Source organism: Salvelinus fontinalis, chromosome 14 (genome assembly GCF_029448725.1).
Source record: "Salvelinus fontinalis isolate EN_2023a chromosome 14, ASM2944872v1, whole genome shotgun sequence".
NCBI lineage: Eukaryota > Metazoa > Chordata > Actinopteri > Salmoniformes > Salmonidae > Salvelinus > Salvelinus fontinalis.
Window position 1 is genome coordinate 24,899,456 of NC_074678.1, and position 22,490 is coordinate 24,921,945.

General features: G+C 38.4%; 1 protein-coding gene across 4 annotated transcripts in view; it reads right to left on the minus strand.

Moving 5' to 3' along the window:
• Window positions 1-9,511: 9,511 nt before the first annotated feature.
• LOC129869680 (vesicle-associated membrane protein 4-like) overlaps window positions 9,512-22,490 on the minus strand; it is a 46,980-nt gene continuing 34,001 nt past the window's right edge. For all 4 annotated transcript variants that reach the window (XM_055944326.1, XM_055944325.1, XM_055944324.1 and 1 more), the window contains 4 exons: window positions 19,493-19,593; window positions 15,567-15,646; window positions 15,447-15,498; window positions 9,512-15,337 (listed from right to left, as the gene is read on the minus strand). In XM_055944326.1, coding sequence (XP_055800301.1) covers window positions 15,312-15,337; window positions 15,447-15,498; window positions 15,567-15,646; window positions 19,493-19,593 — 259 coding nt within the window. In that variant the 3' untranslated portion in view covers window positions 9,512-15,311. The remainder of the gene's footprint in view (window positions 15,338-15,446; window positions 15,499-15,566; window positions 15,647-19,492; window positions 19,594-22,490) is intronic.

The following is a 22,490-nucleotide window of genomic DNA, read 5'->3' on the forward strand; positions in this document are numbered from 1 at the left end:
CCCATAAAGACGGAGAGCCCCCATAGGGTGCCAAAATGTGATGCAAGCAGACAATTGGTTTGTCATAAAAGAGACTGATCACTACAAGACTCCTGACCCATGCTGTCCAGATTCCAATTGCCAGAATGAAGGGCTAGACTTATGAGTCAATCGATAGCTGAATTACTTGTGTGTGTGAGCATGTGTGTGTGCGTGTGCATGCATGGGTCTGTGTGTGTTCACCAGATGCTTTTCCACTCATAGATTTTAAATTTGTAGTTTAATATAACATGAGTCACACACCTGCTCTAGACTTTTCTATCGCTCTCTACCCCTCTCCCTGTCAATCCCTGTCTTTCACATAATAACAGACACACAAAGCTCCTACCTACCAGACTGAACTCTCGCTCCCTCCTCACCCTCATGTGATGCATTGTTTTATGATCCCTTGTTCATTTTCAAATTGAGCTCAAGACTAGAACACACACATACATACATGCACACCCTGGAGGAGTCTGAGAAATGGGGTCAGGGGTCATATAGCTCAATTGGTACATCAGTCAGGAAGGCTGGCGTTGAAATACTCTCTTCCACAAAGCTCTCTCTGCCTCTCAGGCAGGTTGGTACAGGCCAGCTCTGTTTCTAATGGCAGGATGTTTGTTAGCCTCAACCCCTGATTGGTCAGGAGATTGGTGGGGTTTGCATTTCATTAGCTAGATGGATTTGGTATGTGTTTGATTAAGGAAGCCAGTGATTTGGGGTCAGTATTATTAGCATGGGCACATCTTTCCAGAACCAATTTCAAAGGGTCAAGGGGATGAAAGAGATGAGAGATAATGTAGGGAATAGTTAAACCCCAAATCTCTTTGCTCGTCTGTGCAAGTCCTGGCTGGTATTCTCTCCATGTTGTCACCCTGCTGAATATGTACGTAGTACTGCTGCTGTAGCCAACAGGAGTGGTGAGTGTCAGACTGGGTTGTTGTGATGCTGATTTATTCTCTACTACTTCCTCCAGGTAGCCACATCCATCTCCCTCCTCCTACTGTCTGCCCCATCCTTCAGTGTCTGGTTGTGTGTGTGTCTGATTCCCCAGTCCCTCAATAGGCTCATTTGTCCTGTAGTGAAAAACAGGAGGTTGGCAGAGCAGAGTCTTACCCAGCTACTATGTCTCAAATGTTTCTCTCTTTACCGGTATATGACTGCTGCTTTGTCTGGATTATGACATCATCCAGCCCCAACTGGACCAAAACACATAGTCCTGCCAAGGTGTGTGTGTTGGTAACCCATAACAAGTTGTGTGTGTGTGTGTGTGTGTGTTGGTAACCCATAACAAGGTGTGTGTATGTGTGTGTTGGTAACCCATAAGAAGAATCGCTCTCTCTGAAGAGGTATAAAGAATATGAAGAGCCTGGGGTCACAGAGCTGGAAGCTAGAACCAGTAGTCATCTATATGACCGTACGTACAACTTTCCACTGTGTCATTGACTCTACATTTACAAGTGTGTGCCAGGTACAGTAGTAGTGAGATGAGAGGCGCAGCAGGAACACTAGTATAACAGTCAGTCAGGGCTTTAACTACAGAGAGCTTTGAAAGTCACTAATAAAAAGGGCCAATAATGAGATGAGAAAAATAGCAGCAGCACTGTCTCCACACACACACGGCCTCTGACATGCCAGCCCAAAGAGGCAAGATGACACAGGAACCACCTCTCTGTCCCAACGATCACCTCTCTCTTCCAACCGCTCCTCCTCTCCTATCCACCCATCCCTCTCCTCCCCACTACTCCGTGTCACATAAACAAGACCAAACCAGTCGAATACAGATATCCTTTAAAATAATTTTATTAGCTCAGAGAAACATTACAGTAGTTCACAGTTTGTCAATGCCAGAGTATAATACATTATTACAGATCAATATCTACACCTCAAATAAATGACATTACAAAACAAAAGGTATGAAGATGTAGGCCTTATTGTATTGTGCAGATATGCAAGACGCTGTTGTCATCACACTAGGCAGTGTTACCCCCAGTCGGTGTGTGTTTCACAGCCCATAGAGTCATTGTAACTCATTAACCAGCACTCTTCCAGACACATAACAATACAAACTAATACCATTCAAATTAAAACAAATTATGCCACCTGAGTCCCCACCCCCTCAGAATGTATGGGTCACCCAAATCTCTCCCTCACACACACACTAGCAGTGGTACTAGACAGCTATGACCTCCAGCAGATGCAGTGGAATGAACAGTGTCTGTCCCTTAGCTCCTCAGGGTTAATGGGAATAGCAGCAGACATTCATAAGCTTCATGTTAACCATCCAGCAGAACTCAATATCACAGAAAAAATACATCATACACAATAGAATTCACCCATCTAGAGATAGACAACTAACCTAGCATTACCAATGAGAAATTAGATCAAGTGGCCAAGCAGTACCACAGGGAAAGGGGATACCTAGTCAGTTGCACAACTCAATGCATTCAACCAAAATGTGTCTTCCGCAATTATGACCCAGTGTGCCGTACTAGGTCAGTAGGACACACTGTGTTCCAATTAGGCTTGGTATACCGTATAATGTGTTATTTAGAAATAGCCCCGGGATGATTTTTCAATACTGTCAATACTATTTCTTTGAAGTTTTTTTATTTTTACAAATGTGAATATCTGTAGCTACTTTTTAAGTAAATCCCTCAAGTCAACTTATGCAATACGTTAGGAGATAAAGACAAATGTGATCTTCATTTCACCTGTCACATATTTTTCATTATGAAGCTTTTCGGTAGTCCCCAGCCACATGGTGTTTGTTTACAAGCACACAATGAGGAGAGACCAGAGCGTTGTGAGTCACTCACTGTTGTTCAGCACAAACCAGGTGATCTAGTTACAGTATGTAATTTACAACTAAATGTTTGCCAGCGAGATATCTTATGACTATTAAGTTAACTATTAAGTCTAAAATGTGGCAAATGCTTTGGTTTGCTAATTTAGTAGCTAGTTAGTTAGTTAGCTAAGTGGTTAACTTCTTCCAAAATAAAGCTTTGCTTGGTAACAGCAGAAAATCCCTTCCCGGATCAAGATCCTTGCTGTCTAAGATTTGTTTTGTGCGTGCAACAAACTGTGACTAGCATTTTTTAGTTATTTATATAACTTTAGTATTTAGTTAGCATTCTATATGGGTTTTACATGTACTTGTTAGCATTGCTAACCTTCGGATTACAGAGGCAGAGTTGGGTTTGAAAATAGCGCTCCTTGGGTGCCGGTATTATCGAATATCCTGGTATGGCTCAAGGTTTGTATGAAGGTAGGACAGTCTGGATACAGCCCAAGCCTAGTTCAATACTCAACAGTGGCTTCCTCTCACTGGCTAGTACCTATCCTACTAGTGTCTGAACAAGCTGGGTGTAGAAAAGGAAATCAGGAGACAAGTAAAGGAGGCCACTGTAGAGTATTGAGATACATCCATTACCTCATTTTCAGTTCTGGGTTGAAAGCATTTTAAACATGTGAGAAGGGACGAGGGGGTGGTAGTGGGGGTTACTTTCTTTATCTTCAAATAGTTTGGTGTGCTACAAGTCCTGTATAACATGTTTCTAAGCGGTTGATAGACTACTGCAGACAGATTGACTAAAAGTCTGACTATAATAATAATACTACTACGTCTGACTATAATAATAATACTACTACGTCTGACTATAATAATAATATGTCTGACTATAATAATAATACTACTACGTCTGACTATAATAATAATACGTCTGACTATAATAATAATACGTCTGACTATAATAATAATACGTCTGACTAAAATAATAATACTGCTACGTCTGACTATAATAATATTACGTCTGACTATAATAATAATACTACTACGTCTGACTATAATAATAATACGTCTGACTATAATAATAATACGTCTGACTATAATAATAATACGTCTGACTATAATAATAATACGTCTGACTATAATAATAATACTACTACGTCTGACTATAATAATATTACGTCTGACTATAATAATAATACATCTGACTATAATAATAATACGTCTGACTATAATAATAATACGTCTGACTATAATAATAATACTACTACGTCTGACTAAAATAATAATACTGCTACGTCTGACTATAATAATAATACGTCTGACTATAATAATAATACGTCTGACTATAATAATAATACTACTACGTCTGACTATAATAATATTACGTCTGACTATAATAATAATACGTCTGACTATAATAATAATACGTCTGACTATAATAATAATACGTCTGACTATAATAATAATAATACGTCTGACTATAATAATAATACTACTACGTCTGACTATAATAATATTACGTCTGACTATAATAATAATACGTCTGACTATAATAATATTACGTCTGACTATAATAATAATACGTCTGACTATAATAATAATACGTCTGACTATAATAATAATACTACTACGTCTGACTATAATAATAATACGTCTGACTATAATAATAATACTACTACGTCTGACTATAATAATAATACTACTACGTCTGACTATAATAATAATACTACTACGTCTGACTATAATAATAATACGTCTGACTATAATAATAATACGTCTGACTATAATAATAATACGTCTGACTATAATAATAATACTACTACGTCTGACTATAATAATAATACTGCTACGTCTGACTATAATAATAATACGTCTGACTATAATAATAATACTACTACGTCTGACTATAATAATAATACGTCTGACTATAATAATAATACTACTACGTCTGACTATAATAATAATACTACTACGTCTGACTATAATAATAATACGTCTGACTATAATAATATTACGTCTGACTATAATAATAATACTACTACGTCTGACTAAAATAATAATACGTCTGACTATAATAATAATACGTCTGACTATAATAATAATACGTCTGACTATAATAATAATACTACTACGTCTGACTATAATAATAATACGTCTGACTATAATAATAATACGTCTGACTATAATAATAATACTACTACGTCTGACTATAATAATAATACGTCTGACTATAATAATAATACTACTACGTCTGACTAAAATAATAATACGTCTGACTATAATAATAATACGTCTGACTATAATAATAATACGTCTGACTATAATAATAATACGTCTGACTATAATAATAATACGTCTGACTATAATAATAATACGTCTAACTATAATAATAATACGTCTGACTATAATAATAATACGTCTGACTATAATAATAATACGTCTGACTATAATAATAATACGTCTGACTATAATAATAATACGTCTGACTATAATAATAATACTACTACGTCTGACTATAATAATAATACGTCTGACTATAATAATAATACTACTACGTCTGACTAAAATAATAATACGTCTGACTATAATAATAATACGTCTGACTATAATAATAATACGTCTGACTATAATAATAATACGTCTGACTATAATAATAATACGTCTGACTATAATAATAATACGTCTAACTATAATAATAATACGTCTGACTATAATAATAATACGTCTGACTATAATAATAATACGTCTGACTATAATAATAATACTACTACGTCTGACTATAAATATAATACTACTACGTCTGACTATAATAATAATACGTCTGACTATAATAATAATACTACTACGTCTGACTATAATAATAATACTACTACGTCTGACTATAATAATAATACGTCTGACTATAATAATAATACTACTACGTCTGACTATAATAATAATACGTCTGACTATAATAATAATACTACTACGTCTGACTATAATAATAATACGTCTGACTATAATAATAATACTGCTACGTCTGACTATAATAATAATACGTCTGACTATAATAATAATACTGCTACGTCTGACTATAATAATAATACGTCTGACTATAATAATAATACTGCTACGTCTGACTATAATAATAATACGTCTGACTATAATAATAATACGTCTGACTATAATAATAATACGTCTGACTATAATAATAATACGTCTGACTATAATAATAATACGTCTAACTATAATAATAATACGTCTGACTATAATAATAATATGTCTGACTATAATAATAATACGTCTGACTATAATAATAATACTACTACGTCTGACTATAATAATAATACTACTACGTCTGACTATAATAATAATACGTCTGACTATAATAATAATACTACTACGTCTGACTATAATAATAATAATACTACGTCTGACTATAATAATAATACGTCTGACTATAATAATAATACGTCTGACTATAATAATAATACGTCTGACTATAATAATAATACGTCTGACTATAATAATAATACTACTACGTCTGACTATAATAATAATACGTCTGACTATAATAATAATACTACTACGTCTGACTATAATAATAATACTACTACGTCTGACTATAATAAAAATACGTCTGACTATAATAATAATACTACTACGTCTGACTATAATAATAATACTACTACGTCTGACTATAATAATAATACGTCTGACTATAATAATAATACGTCTGACTATAATAATAATACTACTACGTCTGACTATAATAATAATACTACTACGTCTGACTATAATACTACTACGTCTGACTATAATAATAATACTGCTACGTCTGACTATAATAATAATACGTCTGACTATAATAATAATACGTCTGACTATAATAATAATACGTCTGACTATAATAATAATACGTCTGACTATAATAATAATACGTCTGACTATAATAATAATAATACTACGTCTGACTATAATAATATTACGTCTGACTATAATAATAATACTACTACGTCTGACTATAATAATAATACGTCTGACTATAATAATAATACGTCTGACTATAATAACAATACTACTACGTCTGACTATAATAATAATACGTCTGACTATAATAATAATACGTCTGACTATAATAATAATACGTCTGACTATAATAATAATACGTCTGACTATAATAATAATAATACTACGTCTGACTATAATAATATTACGTCTGACTATAATAATAATACTACTACGTCTGACTATAATAATAATACGTCTGACTATAATAATAATACGTCTGACTATAATAATAATACTACTACGTCTGACTATAATAATAATACGTCTGACTATAATAATAATACGTCTGACTATAATAATAATACGTCTGACTATAATAATAATACTGCTACGTCTGACTATAATAATAATACGTCTGACTATAATAATAATACGTCTGACTATAATAATAATACTGCTACGTCTGACTATAATAATAATACGTCTGACTATAATAATAATACTACTACGTCTGACTATAATAATAATACGTCTGACTATAATAATAATACTGCTACGTCTGACTATAATAATAATACGTCTGACTATAATAATAATACTACTACGTCTGACTATAATAATAATACGTCTGACTATAATAATAATACTACTACGTCTGACTATAATAATAATACTACTACGTCTGACTATAATAATAATACGTCTGACTATAATAATAATACGTCTGACTATAATAATAATACTACTACGTCTGACTATAATAATAATACTACGTCTGACTATAATAATAATACGTCTGACTATAATAATAATACTGCTACGTCTGACTATAATAATAATACGTCTGACTATAATAATAATACGTCTGACTATAATAATAATACGTCTGACTATAATAATAATACTACTACGTCTGACTATAATAATAATACGTCTGACTATAATAATAATACTGCTACGTCTGACTATAATAATAATACGTCTGACTATAATAATAATACTACTACGTCTGACTATAATAATAATACGTCTGACTATAATAATAATACGTCTGACTATAATAATAATAATACTACGTCTGACTATAATAATAATACGTCTGCCTATAATAATAATACTACTACGTCTGACTATAATAATAATACGTCTGACTATAATAATAATACGTCTGACTATAATAATAATACGTCTGACTATAATAACAATACTACTACGTCTGACTATAATAATAATACGTCTGACTATAATAATAATACTACTACGTCTGACTATAATAATATTACGTCTGACTATAATAATAATACGTCTGACTATAATAATAATACTACTACGTCTGACTATAATAATAATACTACTACGTCTGACTATAATAATAATACGTCTGACTATAATAATATTACGTCTGACTATAATAATAATACTACTACGTCTGACTAAAATAATAATACGTCTGACTATAATAATAATACGTCTGACTATAATAATAATACGTCTGACTATAATAATAATACTACTACGTCTGACTATAATAATAATACGTCTGACTATAATAATAATACGTCTGACTATAATAATAATACTACTACGTCTGACTATAATAATAATACGTCTGACTATAATAATAATACTACTACGTCTGACAAAAATAATAATACGTCTGACTATAATAATAATACGTCTGACTATAATAATAATACGTCTGACTATAATAATAATACGTCTGACTATAATAATAATACTACTACGTCTGACTATAATAATAATACTACGTCTGACTATAATAATAATACGTCTGACTATAATAATAATACTGCTACGTCTGACTATAATAATAATACGTCTGACTATAATAATAATACGTCTGACTATAATAATAATACGTCTGACTATAATAATAATACTACTACGTCTGACTATAATAATAATACGTCTGACTATAATAATAATACTGCTACGTCTGACTATAATAATAATACGTCTGACTATAATAATAATACGTCTGACTATAATAATAATACGTCTGACTATAATAATAATACGTCTGACTATAATAATAATAATACTACGTCTGACTATAATAATATTACGTCTGACTATAATAATAATACTACTACGTCTGACTATAATAATAATACGTCTGACTATAATAATAATACGTCTGACTATAATAATAATACTACTACGTCTGACTATAATAATAATACGTCTGACTATAATAATAATACGTCTGACTATAATAATAATACGTCTGACTATAATAATAATACTACTACGTCTGACTATAATAATAATACGTCTGACTATAATAATAATACGTCTGACTATAATAATAATACTGCTACGTCTGACTATAATAATAATACGTCTGACTATAATAATAATACGTCTGACTATAATAATAATACTGCTACGTCTGACTATAATAATAATACGTCTGACTATAATAATAATACTACTACGTCTGACTATAATAATAATACGTCTGACTATAATAATAATACTGCTACGTCTGACTATAATAATAATACGTCTGACTATAATAATAATACTACTACGTCTGACTATAATAATAATACGTCTGACTATAATAATAATACTACTACGTCTGACTATAATAATAATACTACTACGTCTGACTATAATAATAATACGTCTGACTATAATAATAATACGTCTGACTATAATAATAATACTACTACGTCTGTCTATAATAATAATACTACGTCTGACTATAATAATAATACGTCTGACTATAATAATAATACTGCTACGTCTGACTATAATAATAATACGTCTGACTATAATAATAATACGTCTGACTATAATAATAATACGTCTGACTATAATAATAATACTACTACGTCTGACTATAATAATAATACGTCTGACTATAATAATAATACTGCTACGTCTGACTATAATAATAATACGTCTGACTATAATAATAATACTACTACGTCTGACTATAATAATAATACGTCTGACTATAATAATAATACGTCTGACTATAATAATAATACTACTACGTCTGACTATAATAATAATACGTCTGCCTATAATAATAATACTACTACGTCTGACTATAATAATAATACGTCTGACTATAATAATAATACGTCTGACTATAATAATAATACGTCTGACTATAATAACAATACTACTACGTCTGACTATAATAATAATACGTCTGACTATAATAATAATACTACTACGTCTGACTATAATAATATTACGTCTGACTATAATAATAATACGTCTGACTATAATAATAATACTACTACGTCTGACTATAATAATAATACTACTACGTCTGACTATAATAATAAATAATAATTATAATAAGTTGACTATAATAATAATATGTCTGACTACAGTATATGATACGAAATGTAACCTTACTGGCAATGGTCACCAATCGGTCGATCGCTGGTCGATCTTCAAGGCATTCCTAGACGATCACCAACATTTCTGTAGAAAAGCCAACGATAAAGGCTAAAACACTTGCACTCCTTTTTCCCCCCGTGTTGCGCTGTTGGTGGTAGATGCACTTCATACAGAAGCCCTGTGCACCGGGTAGGCAAAGTATTCCCAGTTTGAACCATTTCATTTGTCTGAAAATACAAACTCTGCCTACCTGGTGGACCGGGAGATATGTGGTTAAATAGAGCGTGCCTACTGTGCTGGCCAATAGGATAGCTCAAATCACCGTGCCTACCTACAGCTTTCACGACCCCGCCCACAGCAAAGTTTGATACTAGCCTATGTGAGATTTCATACCTTTTTTGTGTGTGTATTTTATCCCCTTTCTCCTCCCCAATTTCGATCTTGTCTCATCGCTGCAACTCCCTAACGGGCTCGGGAGGCGAAGATGGAGTCATGCGTCCTCCGAAACGTGACCCGCCAAACCAAGCTTCCTGATACCCGCCCGCTTACCCGAAAGCCAGCTGCACCAATGTGTCGGAGGAAACACAGTTCACCTGATGACTGAGGTCAGCCTGCAGGCACCCGGCCTGACACAAGGAGTCCCTAGAGCGCGATGAGCCAAGTAAAGCGCCTCCCAGTCAAACCCTCCCCTAACCAGGACGACGCTGGGCCAATTGCCCTATGTGACTCCCAATCACAGCCGGTTGTGATCGAACCCGGGTCTGTAGTGACGCCTCTGGCACTGCAATGTGGTGCCTTAGACCACTGCGTTACTCGAGAGGTCCTAGATTCCATAACTTTTAAAACCATGTCCAGAGAGAGACTGTCAAAGAATAGAGCAAAGAACTGCTGTTTTTATGAGTGAGTTCATGTCTAAGTTTTATTCAGCACTGTCAACACTGTTTTAATTCAACACTATTACAAAACATAAAACACTCTTCCTCTCACGCTGCAGCTGCAATGAATGAGTTGCCAAGTGTATCGATAGCCCTGCGTTTTATTATTATTAGCAGCTCGATGTGTATATTTTAATATCGAGGAGTATTTAACTTTCTTTGGTCATAGGAACAACAAGAATTTGTGCCTGAGGCAGATGCGGTGCGACTTGAGTTTCGCCATCAGTTGAAAGATTATGTACTCTCTCTCTGGTCAGTCTCACCTGAGGAAAGGAGAGAGCAGGGATCGTGAGAGGAGGACCCACTGCTGCTCTCTCCCTCCCTTGAGACTAATACCGTTTTTTTCAAATCTCAGACTTCCCAGTTGTCTTGAACACACTGAAGTCGGAACTCGGGGAAAAAACGAGATCCAACTGGGGAAAATCGTTTTGAACGGTAATCCAGCTCGGTAACTCCGGTATCTTTCAGTGCTCCGACTTTCCGACCTGAAATTCACTAACGTCATGATTTGACCTCGATTTTTCCGAGTTCTCAGTTGTCTTGAAAGCACCATGACCATCAGACGCAGGTACCATACCTCCAGTAAAATAATAAAGCAAATTCTAAAATATATGCTCAGCTGTGTCTAGGGCTGTTGCGGTGACCATATTACCGCCACACCGTGGTCACGGTAATTAGGCTTCTCCAAGCTCTGATGCTGCTGCTGGTCATTAGTAGCCTACCAAATTTGCTAACTACTCAGCACTCTATTGTCCCTCTAATCACTCTGACATCAATGCAAATATATTCGAAGACCTAATCAAACACTTCATGAGAGCCCATGAACTCATGTTGCGCAACATTTCTATAGGCAATGCAATTGCGTGAGATGACATGTATTTTTCCCTGCTGCCCCGTTTCAATACAGGTGCATGATACTGGTCCATTCTAAATCAAAACAAATGTCACATATATTATTTAGTATATGTAAAGACAAGATTAAATCAAGAATAGTCTGATGGCTGACAATATTAGCTTATCACGTGTGAATTATATATTATCACTTGTGAATGATGCCCAGCATAAGAAACAATTACTTTTTTTTGCGACTTGTTCGAATCATATTCGCACATCTCATGTAGCCTAGCCCATAGGCCTATATGTTTTAATAAGGTTTGTATCACAACTAAAGTGGTCAAATAACTTCAAATTAAACACATTAATCACCTTTACAAGGGGTGTAGAGCCTAACTGGCATATATAAGCAGCGCCTGAGTTTCCAGTTTGGGGAAGTTAATTTTCACATTAAAATGCACCTTTATAGTAAAAGCATTACATGCATATTTGCATTTGCAGTCACTTTTGCTAATGTTGTTTTCCGCTACTGGAACATTTGCGCTTATTGCCTACTACCATGTGCGCATTGTTAATTTTCACATTAAAATGCACCTTTATAGTAAAAGCATTACATGCATATTTGCATTTGCAGTCACTTTTGCTAATGTTGTTTTCCGCTAATGGAACATTTGCGCTTATTGCCTACTACCATGTGGGCCGCAAAAGGCATTATAATGTGAAAAAAATAGCCTAATAGATTTGTAACATTTTAAGCTATATGTTCTGATCTGTTGCGTCAGCCACATTGCATAAAACAGTTTTTTTGATGTTAGTGGTTATATTAATTTGGGATCTATCACATCCCACAACTGTCCCAGACTATGTTAGGAATATTCATTTCTCGCACAGAATAGGTCGGCTTTTGTACTATGGGGGATGGTACATTGACATATGCTTGTACTTTTGCTGTTCGTTAGGCCTGCTCATCTTGTCGGCTGATGAAAAGTAAATGTGGCCAGTTCTTCCAATATCTTCAATATGCGCCTTGTAATTGGATAAGGACACGCACAACTGCATCCCTGATGTGTCAGAGCCGTGTGAGTGAGAGACGCTTCGGATTACGCAGCACACTCAGGGGGAAGGGCACAATGCAGCACTCCGGGCCGCAAAAGGCATGGATTTTTATAGGATGCATTACGGCCACAAAGGGGATGCCGCCATGTCTAGGCAATGTCAAATTGCTTGTCAAATTGTGAATGAGAGACTGTGTTCAGCCTGTGCAAAAATTAAAGCAGAACTTTAAAAAGTTGCATCACGCAGCCTTACAATGTATTAAAAGTCTAAACATATAGCCCAATGTTTGTAGAACAAGTTACATTAATAACTCTAAATTAAGCATATAGGAGTACCTATTTCTTTATTAACCACTCAACACAGAACAGTCGCATGTGCGCACTGACTGACAAATCATTTGGAGAAAATATTTATAATTTCATTCAATTTTGTTAAATTGTATTCTTCATACTATAAAATAATATACCACCACGGAATTATAATCGAATCTTGTCTGCTAAATGAACTAGTGTAGCCAACAGCCTTGTCTGCTAAATGAACTAGTGTAGCCAACAGCCTTGTCTGCTAAATGAACTAGTGTAGCCAACAGCCTTGTCTGCTAAATGAACTAGTGTAGCCAACAGCCTTGTCTGCTAAATGAACTAGTGTAGCCAACAGCCTTGTCTGCTAAATGAACTAGTGTAGCCAACAGCCTTGTCTGCTAAATGAACTAGTGTAGCCAACAGCCTTGTCTGCTAAATGAACTAGTGTAGCCAACAGCCTTGTCTGCTAAATGAACTAGTGTAGCCAACAGCCTTGTCTGCTAAATGAACTAGTGTAGCCAACAGCCTTGTCTGCTAAATGAACTAGTGTAGCCAACAGCCTTGTCTGCTAAATGAACTAGTGTAGCCAACAGCCTTGTCTGCTAAATGAACTAGTGTAGCCAACAGCCTTGTCTGCTAAATGAACTAGTGTAGCCAACAGCCTTGTCTGCTAAATGAACTAGTGTAGCCAACAGCCTTGTCTGCTAAATGAACTAGTGTAGCCAACAGCCTTGTCTGCTAAATGAACTAGTGTAGCCAACAGCCTTGTCTGCTAAATGAACTAGTGTAGCCAACAGCCTTGTCTGCTAAATGAACTAGTGTAGCCAACAGCCTTGTCTGCTAAATGAACTAGTGTAGCCAACAGCCTTGTCTGCTAAATGAACTAGTGTAGCCAACAGCCTTGTCTGCTAAATGAACTAGTGTAGCCAACAGCCTTGTCTGCTAAATGAACTAGTGTAGCCAACAGCCTTGTCTGCTAAATGAACTAGTGTAGCCAACAGCCTTGTCTGCTAAATGAACTAGTGTAGCCAACAGCCATTTGGCACATCAGGTGTATGCTATTCTTTTATTCTGAAATATAATACTTTTTTTTTTCATATCATGCTTCTTTAGATCTGTCTAAAATAAATAATGGATTTATTAGACATTTTAAATGGCTTGTAGGCTGTGTGTGGAAGCCAGGAGATGCTCAATGTGTTTATGTTAATTCACGGTCAATTACCATGAGGTTATTTGCTTGACAATCTCCGGCTGACGAAATGTCGTGACCGCCACAGCCCTAGCTGTGCCTCGCAAGTGCTACATCAACTGGTCTATTTTGTCATCAAAGCTCGAGTTTTGAAATATAATATAGTCTGAGAAGAACAATATTGGCAGTCCAGGCATATAGCCAATATGCTGTGATAATGTATTAGGCCTACTGCACAAACCTCATTCCTACAGAACTATTGAGTTAATGTTACATTTTTTAAGTAATGTAAAAAAATCTAAGTGGTAGATCTCGGCTTGCTTTTTGACTGTAAAAGAGATCTTGACTCAGAAAAGTTTGGTGACCACTGGACTAGCTGATATGTATTATGTATTGAATGGAGTTCTCCTTAAGTTTGATGAGGGGGCTGAGACACAGGCAGCATGTCAAATGACAACCTTTTCCCTAAATAAGGTGTCATTTGCAAAGCAAACCCAACCCCTATGTAACGCCAACGTAATGCTACCTATGTCACCCTTGATCCGGACTCACAGAGTAGGATGAAGTGGTCTCTAGTACACACTGACCTTAGGATTGAAAACACAAAACTGACCTAACGGTAAAGGTTAGCATTGGGAGAGGGTGAGCTGATCCTAGATCTGTAGTTAGGAGCAACTTCTACCCAGAGCCACACAGGCTGGCACAGCAGGGGTCTGGGAGGCTGGGTGGTGCCCCCTGGCTGATGTGGAGGACTGTGTACAGGATAATGAGAGGAAGAGGAGGAGGAGATATTCTTCCTCCTCCTGGCGACACTAGCGATACCGCAATACCACTGGAACTGAGAGAGAAAGAGAGAGATAGTTAAGTGTGTATTCAGTGCTATACGTTGAATCAGTGTGATAATATTCTTGATTAATACAATATGTGTTGTTCAGGCTGATACTCACTGATGATGATAAGCAGCAGAACGACCACCACCAGAGCTATGATGGCCTTCATCTGTAGAAGACAGAAACAAGCATTACACAAAGACATGGATACATACACGGACACACACGTTGACTCACCTTCATATCTCTCCACCACATCCTCCTGTGCAGCTGCTTGGCTCTGCTGCTAAAGGCTGAAGCGTTGTCTGATAGGCTCTCTGGAAGGTCATATGACCAAAGGACACACGTGCACGGAGAGAAGATGGGGACAGACAGGGAAGAGGGGGACAGGGAGACACATAGAAGAAAACAGAAACATGTTAACAGCATGTGATAAGAGCTGTCTGTGTTGTATTCTCTGTTTCTATGACTAAGAACTACCTCACCTCATACTCTGGTATGACAGGGACAACCTCATGTTGCCAAAGCAAAACACACAACTTGTTCCTTCTGCCTCTCCATGTCTACATATATAAATAAAGTTTGATTTGATCTCTCTGTTTGGAGTCAGACAGTTGTTTGACATTCTGTGTGTTGGTAGGGACATGAAAGCTGCTGAACTGAGCATGCAGAGATCTCCTGTTCTCATGGTGAACACCTCTCCTCTCATGTCATCTCCTGTGCTTGTTAACAGAGCTGAACTTGCTCCAGCCAATAACTAGCAGACACCTACAGAAAGGGATAATAAGCACATTGTAATCATGCACCATCTAAAAATCAAATTGTATTTGTCACATGCGCCAAATACAACAGGTATTGTGACAGTCAAATGCTTACTTACAAGCCCTTAACTTACAGTGCAGTTAAGAAAAAAATTAAGAAAAAAGAATACACAGAAATGAACAAATAATTATTAAGGAGCAACAATAAAATAACAGTAGCAAGGCTATATACAGGGGGTTCCGGTACGGAGTCAATGTGCGGGGGCACCGGTTAGTCGAGGTAATATGTACATGTAGGTAGAGGTAAAGTGACTATGCATAGATAATAAACAGAGAGAGTAGCAGCAGCGTAAAAATGGGGAGGTCGGGACAATGCAAATAGCCCAGGTAGCCATTTCATTAACTGTTCAAGAATCTTATGGCTTGGGGGTAGAATCTGTTAAGAAGCCTTTTTGACCTAGACTTGACGCTCCAGTACCGCTTGCCGTGCGATAGCAGAGAGAACAGTGTATGACTAGGGTGGCTGGAGCCATTGGCAATGGTATAGAGGTCCTGGATGGCAGGAGGCTTGGCCTCAGTGATGTACTGGGCCTTTAGCACTACCCGCTGTAGTGCCCTGTGGTCGGAGGCCGAGCAGTTGCCATACCAGGCGGGGATGCAAGCAGTCAGGATTCTCTCGATGGTGCAGCTGTAAAACCGTTTGCCAAATCTTTTCAGTCTCCTGAGAGGGAATAGGCATTGTCGTGCCCTCTTCCCGACTGTCTTGGTGTGTTTGGATCATGATAGTGTATTGGTGATGTGGACACCAAAGAACTTGAAGCTCTCAACCTGCTCCACTGCAGCTCTGTCGATGAGATGGGGGCGTGCTCAGTCCTCCTTTTTCTGTAGTCCACAATTATCTCCTTTGTCTTGATCACGTTGAGGGAGAGTACCACACTGCCAGTACCATCTGACCTCCACCCTATAGGCTGTCTCATCGTTGCCAGTGATCAGGCCTACCACTGTTGTGTCGTCGGCAAACTTAATGATGGTGTTGGAGTTGCACTACAGTGTTGAACGCTGAGCTGTAGTCAATGAATAGCATTCTCACGTAGGTGTTCCTTTTGTCCAGGGGGGAAAGGGCAGTGTGGAGTGCAATAGAGAATGCATCATCTGTGGATCTGTTGGGGCAGTATGTAAATTGGAGTGGGTCTAGGGTTTCTGGGATAATGGTGTTGATGTGAGCCATGACCAGCCTTTCAAAGCACTTCATGGCTACAGACATGAGTGCTACGGGTCGGTGGTCATTTAGACAGGTTATCTTAGTGTTCTTGGGCACAAGGACTATGATGGTCTGCTTGAAACATGTTGGTATTACAGACTCGGTCAAGGAAAGGTTGAAAAATGTCAGTGAAGACACTTGTCAGTTGGTCAGCACATGCTCGGAGTACACGTCCTGGTAATCCGCCTGTCCCTGCGGCCTTGTGAATGTTGACCTGTTTAAAAGGTCTTACTCACATCGGCTGCGGAGAGCATGATCACAGTCATCAGGAACAGCTGATGCTCTCATGCATGCTTCAGTGTTACTTGCCTCGGAGCGAGCATAGAAGTTATTTAGCTCGTCTGGTAGTGTCACTGGACAGCTCGCGGCTGTGCTTCCCTTTGTAGTCCGTAATAGTTTGCAAGCCCTGCCACAAGGGCATCCGAGTGGCGCAGCGGTCTAAGGCACTGCTTCTCAGTGCTAGGTGTGTCACTACAGACCTTGGTTCAATTCCAGGCTGTATCACAACCGGCCGTAATCGGGAGTCCTATAGGGCGGTGCACAGTTGTCCGGGTTAGGCCGTCATTGTAAATAAGAATTTGTTCTTAACTGACTTGCCTAGTTAAATAAACATACACACATACATTTTCCCCCATTAAAATAACATTGAATTGATCAGAAATACAGTGTAGACATAGTTAATGTTGTAAAAAGAGGTCAGATGAAGCAGATGCTAAGCTACAGGACTGTTTTGCTAGCACAGACTGGAATATGTTCCGGGATTCCTCCGATGGCTTGCACACCTGGATGTGTTCAGTTTCCTACATCCTCTAACAGCTCCTTACTGCTCCAGATGAAAAACATCCTTACTAATTAGTTCTAATCAACAACAACAAAAAATATCCCCTTTTTCTCCCCAATTTTGTGGTATCCAATTGGTAGTAGTTACAGTCTTGTCTCATCGCTGCAACTCCCGTACGGACTCGGGAGAGGCAAAGGTCGAGAGCCATGCGTCCTCCGAAACACAACCCAACCTAGCTGCACTGCTTCTTGACACAACGCACATCCAACCCGGAAGCCAGCCGCACCAATGTGTCGGAAGAAACACGACCTGGTCAACGTGCACTGCACCCGGCCCGCCACAGGGGTCGCTAGTGCGCGATGAGCCAAGGATATTCCTGCTGGCCAAACCCTCCCTAACCCAAAACTTCTGCATATACCCTGACTCTGCTTGCACTGAACGCAAGAGAAGTGACACAATTTCCCTAATTAATATTGCCTGCTAACCTGGATTTCTTTTAGCTAAATATGCAGGTTTAAAAATATATATCTACTTCTGTGTATTGATTTTAAGGAAGGCATTGATGTTTATGGCTCGGTACATTTGTGTAACGATTGTGCTTTTTTCACGAATGCGCTTTTGTTAACTCATCACTCTTTTTAGTGAAGTTGAAGTAGGCTGTGATTCGATGATAAATTAACAGGACCCGTTTTGATTATATGCAATACAGGACAAGCTAGTTAACCTAGTAATATCATCAACCATGTGGAGTTAATTAATGATTATGTTAAGATTGATTGTTTATTATAAGATAAGTTTAATGCTAGCTAGCAACTTACCTCGGTTCCTTGCAGCCACCAGGTCCTTTTGACACTGCACTCGTGTAACAGGTGGTCAGCCTGCCATGCAGTTTCCTCGTGGATTGCAATGTAATCGCCGTCCAAAAAGGCTGATTACTGATTGTTATGAAAACTTGAAATCGTCCCTAATTAAATCGGCCATGCCGATTAATCGGTCGACCTCTAGGTCTGATCCATGATAACCAAATAAGAGCAGTCAAGAGTGAGAGTTAGCCTTGCCATATCTCCCCCCACATTCCCATTCCGGAGTGACTGAGTGGAATTCTCAGTGGGAAATTAGCTCCTGTAGAGGATGACTAATGGACCTGTCAGAAATCCAGGTCATCTTCAACAGGAATGTTCTCTTGCTTGTACAGACTTCTGGCAGGGTACACTCATTGGATCACATATACAGTCTCTTTCCCTTCCTATCTGAACTGTTTATGTAAGACAGGAGTCTACCGTGTTTTTATGTTAGTCTCAGATTCTGTACATATCATTTTATAGATATTAACTTGATCTGAATAGGACTTGAGTCTCACCTGACTTGTCCTGCAGGTCTTCAAGTCGCTCTCCCCTGTCGATCACCTTGGAGATGTTCTCCTGCATCACATCGATGACCTCATCAACCTGCGACTGCACTCTGGGGAGAGAAACAAACATGAATGTCAACACACAGAAATAACATGTGAACAGTGTTGAAGGTGGAGGAGTTAGCTGGTACAGGTGTTCTTACTGACACAGTCACAAAACCACACACACACACAGGGACGTTCAAATAAATGCACACCAGTGGAGGCTGCTGGGGGGAGGATGGCTCATAACTGCCGGAATGGAATCAAACATTTTATTTTAACTGTATCAAATCAAAATCAAATCAAGTCTTATTGGTCACATATACATATTTAGCAGATGTTATTGCGGATGTAGCGAAATGCTTGTGTTCCTAGCTCCAACAGTACAGTAGTATCTAACAATTCACAACAATATACACAAATCTAAAATAAAATTATGAAATTAATTTGAGCAATGTCGGAGTGGCATTGACTAAAATACAGTCGAATAGAATACAGAATATACGAGATGAGTAAAGCAGTATATACGAGATGAGTAAAGCAGTATGTAAACATTATTTAAAAAGTGACTAATGTTCCATTATTAAAGTGGCCAGTGATTCCAAGTCAATGAATACAGGGCCGCAGCCTCTAAGGTGCAGGGTTGCATAACCTGGTGGAAGCCAGCTAGTGATGGCTGTTTAACAGTCTGATGGCCTTGACATAGAAGCTGTTTTTCAGTTTCGGTCCCAGCTTTAATGCACCTGTACTGACCTCGCCTTCTGGATGATAATGGGGTGAACAGGCAGTGGCTCGGGTGGTTGTTGTCCTTGATGATCTTTATGGCCTTCCTGTGAAATCGGGTGCTGTAGGTGTCCTGGAGGGCAGGTAGTTTGTCCCTGGTGATGCATTGTGCAGACCGCACCAGAATCTGGAGAGCCTTGCGGTTGTGGGCGGTGCAGTTTCCGTACCAGCTGGTCCAAAAGGATGCTCTCAATTGTGCATCTGTAAAAGTTTGTGAGGGTTTTATGGGCCAAGCCAAATTTCTTCAGCTTCCTGAGGTTGATGAGGTGCTGTTGCGCCTTCACAACACTGTGTGTGTGGGTGGACCATTTCAGATTGTCAGTGATCTGTACGCAGACGAACTTGAAGCTTTCCACCTCCACTACGGTCCCACCGATGTGGATAGAGGCGTGCTCCCTCTGCTGTTTCCTGAAGTCCACGATCAGCTCCTTTGTTTTGTTGACGTTGAGTGAGAGGTTATTTTTCCTGGCACCACTCTCCCAGGGCCCTCACCTCCTCCCTATAGGCTGTCTCATCATAGTTGGTAAAAAAGACCTATTACTGTTATCTGCAAACTTGATGATTAAGTTGGAGGTGTGCGTGGCCAAGCAGTCATGGATGAACAGGGAGTACAGGAGGGGGCTGAGCACACCCCTTGTGGGGCCCCTGTGTTGAGGATCAGCGTAGCGGAGGTGTCGTTTCCTACCTTTACCACCTGGGAGCGGACCGTCAGGAAGACCAGGACCCAGTTGCACAGGGCAGGGTTCAGACTCAGGGCCCCGAGCTAAATGATGAGCTTGGAGGGTAGGTACTATGGTGTTGAATGCTAAGCTATAGTCAATGAACAGCATTCTTACATAGGTATTCCTCTTGTCCAGATGGGATAGGGCAGTGTGATGGCGATTGCATCGCCTGTGGATCTATTGCGGCGGTAGGCAAATTGAAGTGGGTCTAGGGTGTCAGGTACGGTAGATGTGATACGATCCTTGACTAGTCTCTCAAAGCACTTCATGATGACAGAAGTGAGTGCTACGGGGAGATAGACATTTAGTTCAGTTACCTTTGCTTTTTTGGTTACAGGAACAATGGTGGACATCTTGAAGCAAGTGGGGACAGAAGACTGGGATAGAGAGAGATTGAATATGTTCGTAAACACTCCAGCTAGCTGGTCTGCGCATGCTCTGAGGACGCGGCTAGGGCCGGCAGCCTTGCGAGGGTTAACACGCTTAAACTGTCTTACTCACGTCGGCCACGGAGAAGAAGAGCCCACAGTGCTTGGTCGCAGGCCGTGTTGGTGGCACTGTGTTATCCTCAAAGCAGGCGAAGATGGTGTTAAGCTTGTCCAGAAGCATGAAGTCGGTGTCCGCATAATGGCTGGTTTTGTTTCCCCTTTGTAGTCTATGATTGTCTGTAGACCCTGCCACATACGTTGCGTGTCTAAGCCATGGAATGCGACTCCACTTTGTCTCTGTACTGACGTTTTGCCTGTTTGATTGCCTTACAGAGGGAAAACCTACACTGTTCGTATTTGGCCATCACCTTGCCATTGTTAAATGCGGTGGTTCACGCTTACAGTTTTGTGCGAATGCTGCCATCTATCCACAGTTTCGGGTAGGGTAGATTTAATAGTCACAATGGGTACAACATCTCCTATACACATCCTGATGAACTCGTGTGACAGTATCACTGTCACTGTATCCGTGTATTTGTCAATGTTATTCTTAGAGGCTACCTGGAACATATCCCAGTCCACGTGATCAAAATAATCTTGAAGCATGGATTCCGATTGGTCAGACCAGCGTTGAATAGACCTTAGCACGGATACTTCCTGTTTGAATTCTGCCTATATGAAGGGAGGAGCAAAATGGAGTCGTGATCAGATTTGCCGAAGGGAGGGCGGGGGAGAGCCTTGTAGGCATTTCAAAAAGTTGAGTAGCAGTGGTCCAATGTTTTTCCAGTGCGAGCACCACAGTCAATGTGTTGGTAGAACTTCGGTAGCTTTTTCCTCAAATTTGCTTTCTTAAAATCCCCAAAGTCAATAAATGCGGCCTCAGGATATGTGGTTTACAGTTTGCATAAAGTCCAGTGTAGTTCTTTAAGGGTGTAAGAATATTCAAAGATAAATACGCAATGCAGAGGACAAGAGGGAATTAACGATCAATGGAAATAGTTGTTTCTTTGAAGATGAATGGGTCAGGGACAC